The sequence below is a fragment of the Neofelis nebulosa genome, chromosome 7 (assembly GCF_028018385.1).
Source record: "Neofelis nebulosa isolate mNeoNeb1 chromosome 7, mNeoNeb1.pri, whole genome shotgun sequence".
NCBI lineage: Eukaryota > Metazoa > Chordata > Mammalia > Carnivora > Felidae > Neofelis > Neofelis nebulosa.
In genome coordinates this window covers 98508284-98515705 of record NC_080788.1, presented here as the reverse complement: position 1 = coordinate 98515705, position 7422 = coordinate 98508284, and the positions used below count along the sequence as shown (strand labels likewise).

General features: G+C 40.4%; 1 protein-coding gene, 1 long non-coding RNA gene and 1 other non-coding gene across 6 annotated transcripts in view; all 3 read left to right on the top strand.

Annotated features, from left to right (window-relative positions):
• POLE2 (DNA polymerase epsilon 2, accessory subunit) overlaps nucleotides 1-6782 on the top strand; it is a 31749-nt gene extending 24967 nt beyond the window's left edge. For all 4 annotated transcript variants that reach the window (XM_058738967.1, XM_058738966.1, XM_058738968.1 and 1 more), the window contains exons 17-19: nucleotides 27-203; nucleotides 2375-2442; nucleotides 6663-6782. In XM_058738967.1, coding sequence (XP_058594950.1) covers nucleotides 27-203; nucleotides 2375-2442; nucleotides 6663-6681 — 264 coding nt within the window. In that variant the 3' untranslated portion in view covers nucleotides 6682-6782. The remainder of the gene's footprint in view (nucleotides 1-26; nucleotides 204-2374; nucleotides 2443-6662) is intronic.
• LOC131517170 (uncharacterized) lies at nucleotides 2830-5964 on the top strand. The gene is made up of 2 exons (XR_009264437.1): nucleotides 2830-5061; nucleotides 5535-5964. It is a non-coding gene; the product is annotated as an uncharacterized LOC131517170 (long non-coding RNA).
• On the top strand, nucleotides 3155-3317 carry LOC131518503 (U1 spliceosomal RNA). The gene has a single exon (XR_009265175.1). It is a non-coding gene; the product is annotated as a U1 spliceosomal RNA (small nuclear RNA).
• Nucleotides 6783-7422: the final 640 nt, after the last annotated feature.

The following is a 7422-nucleotide window of genomic DNA, read 5'->3' as shown; positions in this document are numbered from 1 at the left end:
GTTTGTTTTATATCATTCTTTTGTAGTTTGTAAAGACAATCTTATCCCAAGGACACCTGACCCCTCTCCCCCTCTATGTCTGCCCAGTGTACTGGGCATATGACTATGCTCTGAGAGTGTACCCTGTGCCTGATCTCCTGGTCATTGCAGACAAATACGATCCTTTCACTGTGACCAATACAGAATGCCTCTGTATGAACCCGGTAAGAACGTCATCAACCTTATATGGGCATAGTTCGTCAAGACTGGAGTGTTATTTCTTTAAATTAAAAAATTTAGTAAAATCACTGTTAGGAGTAAAAATATGCTATTAAGGAAACATTGAATTAATGTGGTACACACAGAAAGTTCTTCAACTTTCAGGATAGCATGTGACTGTAAAGTAATGTAACTTAAAAAAAAGAATACACCAAAGCTTATAAATCCAAATGAGTATTTTTCCCCTTCAAGGTAACTTACCTTAGGATTCCTTTCTGGGAATTGCTTTCAGAGCCTGTATCTCATTCTCTTTAAATATTTTAATGTCCTTTGTGGATGATTTTGACTTTTGGAAATTTGTGCAAGTCCCAGAAACCTAAGCTGGATGAATGTGGGAATTCTTACTCGGACACAATTTCTACAGAAGTAGAATTGCCTTTTCATATTTGGGGAATTACTGCATAAACATTGTTGATGTTTATCTTCAACACTATCTTCAGTAGTGATTTTTACTTTGTATTCTTCATTGATTCTTATGAATGTTAGACCTATTTTAATACTTTTTTGTTTTGTCTAGGCCATTTCTAGAAACATCATGACTTACTATTGGTTACTGCTTTCCTCAAATACTCATTTATTTTGTCCAGCTTCCTCTAAGACAGGGTTTCTTAACCATGCAACTGTTGACATTTTGAACCAAAGAATTTTTTGTTGGGGAGCACTGTCCTGTGCGTCAGAAGGGAACTTAGCAGCATCCTTGACCTCTCCCCACTAGATGCCGGTAGCAGCCCCCAGTTATTAACAGTGGGAAATGCCTCAGGATATTTGCCAAATGTCCCCTTGGGGGGACACAATTTTCTGTGGTTGAGAACTGCTCTGAGGAGGGGCACAGTCAACAATTTGGTTTCACTGTTTGAAATTTGTGGCCTGATTTTTTTAGAACCTTTATTCACTTTTCCAATATTCTTTCACAATGAGGCTATTTCTTATTTAAATTTTACTCTTTGGGTGTTCTCATAGTTAATGCTTTATTTGATAACACCTTATTTCTGAATTTTTCCACTTTCTCATCCGGTAGGCCAGTAAACAGCCCTCTCTACATCATTCTGTCCTTTTTTACCTTACTTATACCTTTTGGGCAAGCCCCAAACTTGCCTTTGACATTGCTCCATCCCTTCTTGACACTTCCACTAACAAATGCCTGCAACAGGCCAGACATTTAGTTGGTGCCAGGCACACAGAGACTGAAACAAAAAGACCATCTCTGCCCTAGAGTTTAGTAGTGGACGCATTGTGGGATTACTGCTCAGTTACTTTGGGGGCACCTGAGAGGGGCGTCAACCTAGATTTTTCACTGGAGGGAGAGAGGGGCAGGAAAACTTTCTTCAACATGATGTTTACGTGTCTTATATGTGTATGTAGCATTGCACAGTACAGCATTTCTTACGCTAGGTAGAGCCACCCTAAGCATTTCCAGATACATGTTAGTAGAAGACAGTCTAGCCAACTTGAAAGACTTTTGCTTCAGGTGGAGCCATTTTATAATATCTTCTCTCAGCAAAGATCGGGGGGAAAAACATCTGTCTCATTACTTTATAGTCACATCTTACAACTTTCTTTTTAAGTCATGAGCAAGGAGTTTGATTTTAAAAGTAGGGGGGCGCCTGGGTGGCGCAGTCGGTTGGGCGTCCGACTTCAGCCAGGTCACGATCTCGCGGTCCGTGAGTTCGAGCCCCGCGTCAGGCTCTGGGCTGATGGCTCAGAGCCTGGAGCCTGTTTCCGATTCTGTGTCTCCCTCTCTCTCTGCCCCTCCCCCATTCATGCTATGTCTCTCTCTGTCCCAAAAATAAATAAAAAACGTTGAAAAAAAAAAAAATTTAAAAGTAGGAATTCGGGGCGCCTGGGTGGCTCAGTCGGTTAAGCGGCCGACTTCGGCTCAGGTCACGATCTCGCGGTCCGTGAGTTCGAGCCCCGCGTCGGGCTCTGTGCTGACAGCTCAGAGCCTGGAGCCTGTTTCAGATTCTGTGTCTCCCTCTCTCTGACCCTCCCCCGTTCATGCTCTGTCTCTCTCTGTCTCAAAAATAAATAAATGTTAAAAAAAATTTTTAAAAATAAAAGTAGGAATTCTTTTTAGAACAGTTGAGTGTTCACTTACAGGCATTTTTTTCTCCCAAAGGGATCTTTTCCAAGAAGTGGATTTTCATTCAAAGTTTTTTATCCATCCAGTAAGATAGTAGAAGACAGGTAAGTGTACCCCCAGAAACAGCAAGAAGGAGGTGTCTTTTAGCAGTGTAGTGCTGAAAATCACAAGTCCTGTAGGTGTGCTGAGGTTTTTAAAAATATCTGTAATTGTCTTTTGGAATATTCTAGGCTGAATTTCTGGTCATGCTGTGGGACATAGAATTGTATGTACTTGATGGCACATTTGTGATAAAACAGATTAAGAACGGTTTTCTGAGGAATATCTCAGAACAGCTCTGGAGCTGGGTTCTTTTATAGGCTGACTTCTGATGACATCATTATTCAGAGAGGTCAGCCCCACCCTCCACATGGTTGATTCTCAAAACCTAGGTAATCTGCCTTAAATTGGCAGCAAACAAGTGGGGGGGGGGCGGGGACTGGATGTGTGTGTGGTGATGGTGAGGGGTTGGGATTGGGAAGCTGTCTTGGGAAAAAAGAATAATAACCTGGGAAGGCAGTGGTTTTCAAAGGGTGATCTATAGACCACTCTCATCCAAATCTTCTGGGATCCTTGTTAAAAATGTTGTTTCTGGGTGTGGAGCATAGGTGGCCCAGTTGGTTTAAGTGACCAATTCTTGATTTCAGCTCAGGTCATGATCTGAGGGTTCGGGGGTTTGAGCCCTGCATTGGGCTCTGTGCTGACGGCGCAGAGCCCGATTGGGATTCTCTGTCTCCCAAAATAAATTAACATTTAAAAACAAAACAAAAAAGTTTCTTACTTACCCTGGCCCAGGAGATACCATGGTCATGAAAGTGGTTTTCCCAGGGCAAGGTTTATCCATTGCACTCCGGGTGTGCCAATCCCTGCGATGTCCCTGAATGTGGGAAGCCCGGCTGCATAATTTGTGGCAGTGGGGAACTGCTTTTGTGTTCCCCGCTGGAGGTAGGAACTTAATCCAGGATTAAGCTGGAACTTAATCCTGTTAAGTTGCAGGATTCTGCTCCAGACCTATCAAATGTCTCTAGTTTAGAGCCCAAGAATATGCATTATTGACCCTATTTCTCTTGGATTCGGGCATCCTAACACGCGATTTCTCGGTTAATCATATTTTGAAAATGCTCCCACATTCAGATAAGAACAAGTGAGCAAGTAACTGCCTTCTGGGTTCTTGTCAGAGAATATAATCTTGAACACATAGCCCAGTTGTCTTTCATTTTTAGTGGGCAATTAACATATTTACTCAAATAAAAACAAACATGAGTACATGATAAAGATTTCGATGTTTAAAAGTATAAAATTGGAAAGGAAAAATACATATGCTTCCTAACCCTGAAACCGTGATTAACAGTTTCTTACATATTTCTTGAAAAAAAAAAATGCATTGTTCTTGCTGCTCAATAACTCATGGAGGATTTAAGTCCATTCACTTTGAGATACTGTAAATTTTATTCTCGGATTCACTCACTTGACACATATTTGACTCTTACGGCATTCCAGACACTGCTTAATTTGTGGAATGAATACAGCCAGACAGATACTCATTAAGGTCGCAGATATTCTAGTCTATTCTATAAGCCCAACAAATGTTTGACTCTACCTAGGCCACACTGAATCCTAAATTGCCCCCCCCCCACCTGATTTGGAATGCCCTTAGGTAAGAGGAAGCACCTGTCTCCAGTCTCATGGCTCCCTATCGTCACACCTGGATGCCCCTGAGGGCATCTGATTTTGTGATCCCAGGATTAAGTCACCTCTGAGGGGTGTCTGCCAGGAGCATATTTTGTCCACCTTCAGGATGACTTTTACTGAACTGCGATTTGATATGAAACTGACTCTGCTGTGAAAACCAGTACCGGGAACTTTCAGTAGGTCTCAGGACAAGAGAATTCTGTGTCTGTCCCAAGCAACTGTTTATCTTAGGGGAGACTGTGTATCTTCTGAGAAGCTCCCTTTGCTTTAGCTGCTAGGAAGTACAACCAGATGTGTAGCCCACTTTGATAGCAGCAGAGGAATTACTAGCATAAATTTTGGGTGCAGCTCTGGCTTCATCTTCTCTCCCCTGTATTTTGCCCTTGAATTTCCTCATTTACTTTTATCTTTTTATGACATCTCTGCAAGCCATTTTATACTCTTTTCTTAAAAAATGAGTCAGGATACAAGTAAGTAAATCACAACAGGAAATGAACTGATGTATTAATTATGATGGCAAAGACTTCAGGTGTTTCTGCTAACGTTGCCTGATTGACATGCAGAATTGTTTGCGTTCTAAGCACTTTTTGCAGAACTCTTTGACAGTTCCTGACATTACTGTGTTAGAAGTCATGTGTGTACCCGTCTTCCTTAAAAGCTTCTAGCATAGCCTTTGACTTGCAGTTGATGCTCACTGTTGGTTGAGTTGAAATAGTTGGCTCCTTTATCTTCTATGGACTCAGCTGCTGAAAAGTTTTGACATGATTTCCAAACTATAATTTAGTAGTAATAATTGAAGGAATCTTTTCAGTGCTGGCTCAAACAGGTTGATGTACATTTATTTTCAAGAGAACAGAAGACAATTTGAAGATACAGTGGAATAATCTGGTCTTCCTGCTATTTAGTTTCGCCTAAGAAGAAATCGCTTAGTAGATTATTTGTGAAATCATACTGTAGACTTAATCACAGAAACTGTAGTCAAAGTAGATAAGGTTGGGGCGCCTGGGTGATGCAGTCGGTTAAGCGTCCGACTTCAGCTCAGGTCACGATCTCGCGGTCCGTGAGTTCGAGCCCCGCGTCGGGCTCTGGGCTGATGGCTCAGAGCCTGGAGCCTGCTCCCGATTCTGTGTCTCACTCTCTCTCTGCCCCTCCCCTGTTCATGCTCTGTCTCTCTCTGTCTCAAAAATAAATAAACATTGGGGCGCCTGAGTGGCGCAGTCGGTTAAGCGTCCGACTTCAGCCAGGTCACGATCTCGCGGTCCGTGAGTTCGAGCCCCGCGTCGGGCTCTGGGCTGATGGCTCAGAGCCTGGAGCCTGTTTCCGATTCTGTGTCTCCCTCTCTCTCTGCCCCTTCCCCCGTTCATGCTCTGTCTCTCTCTGTCCCAAAAATAAATAAACGTTGAAAAAAAATAAATAAATAAATATTTAAAAAATAAAAAAAAAAAACAACAACAAAGTAGATAAGGTTAACCCTGTTTCCGTATGTACTCTCAAATACAGTTGTTTATTTTAAAACACAGTATTGGTGATGTAGTGGAGAAATAAATACCCATTTTCACACATAGTTGGCCAGAATAAAAAGTGGTAAAAACTTTTATGGAAGGGAATTTGACAGGATTTCTTAACACCTAGACTATATATACCAGCGATTCCATTTTTAGGAATTTATCCTCCAGGTATACTTAGGTTTATGTTTAAAAGTAGGTACTGGTGGGGTGCCTGGGTGGCTCAGTCAGTTAAGCGTCTGACTTTAGCTCAGGTCATGATCTCACCGTTCGTGAGTTCGAGCCTCACATCAGGCTCTGAGCCTGGAGGCTGCTTCAGATTCTGTGTCTCCCTCTCTCTCCTCCCCTCCCCTGCTCATGCTGTCTCTCTCTCTCAAAAATAAACATTAAGGGGCGCCTGGGTGGTTCAGTCGGTTGGGCGTCCGACTTCGGCTCAGGTCATGATCTCGCGGTCCGTGAGTTCGAGCCCCGCATCAGGCTCGGCTGACAGCTCAGAGCCTGGAGCCTGTTTCGGATTCCGTGTCTCCCTCTCTCTCTGACCCTCCCCTGCTCATGCTCTGTCTCTGTCTCAAAAATAAATAAACGTTTAAAAAAAAAATTAAAAAAATAAAAATTAAAAAAATAAAATAAAAGTAGGTACTGGCACTTTACTGTAGGTTTTGTAATAGCAAAACAAACAGTGTAAACGTGTATCCATTTAAATGTGCGTGCTTCTTCAGAACTTTTTGAATTTAAATTCCAAAGCCTTAAAGGAAGGGATTAGGTTAAAAATTATAAATATACTTGTTACTAATTGAAAAAAGGTGTAGAATAGTGCTTATTGTATTCTACCACTTATGTGTTTTTAAAGTATATACCCCCACAATACATGCTTACATATAATTACATTATCTTTATAAGGACAAATAATTGCTTCTGGGAGCAGAGACGCAGTGTGAGACTGACTGAATTTTCACTGTGTCCCCTTCTAAATTTGGAACAATGTGCATGTAATGACCTATTTTTAAAATGAACTACAATTAAATATTAAGAAATGTATAAGAAATTAGGTTTCCAAACTATTTAATTTTATGAATTTCTATTTTCAGCAAACTTCAAGGTTTCTGAGATTCTAAGACCATCTGAAGACAGAAAATTCATCAATTTCTGCTTAATTTTGTATCTATGTAATTTTGATAAGTTACAATAAAATTATGATAAACTTAGAATATTCTTAAATTTGTATTTTATGGAATTTTGTTATTAAGTTGTAATAAACATGGTACACTTTACAAGGTTTTATAGCAAAAATATTTTCTGCATAGTCTTAAGAAACATATGAAAGTATGTATGAAGATATAATCTGATTATACATTTATGGTTAAAAACTGAAGTTTTGGGGCACCTGGGTGGCCCAGTTGGTTGAGCGTCTGACTTCGGCTCAGGTCATGATCTCGCAGTTCCTGAGTTTAGGCCCCGCTTTGGGCTCTGTGCTGAAAGCTTGGAGCCTGCTTCAGATTCTGTGTCTCCCTCTCTCTCTCGAAAATAAACATTAAAAAAAATTTTAAGGTTTAATTATTTATTGTCTAGCCATATACCAATATTCATTTTAAGAAAAGTACAAATATTTAAAATTTTCTGAACATTTGTTTTAGTCTAACTTAGGTTTTTATCACCATAAGAGTCCTGGTATATTCAGCAATTTTCAAACTGTTTAAAGTTCAAGTCACAGAATTTATTCTAATAGTGAAAACCTTTGTGTCAGGATATTACTATGATAATTTCATAATTATCTTCTGGCACTGGAAATTTAAAAATACATAGTCGCCCTAGATTTTACATTTAGAAGACACAGTGTTTATTTTAATA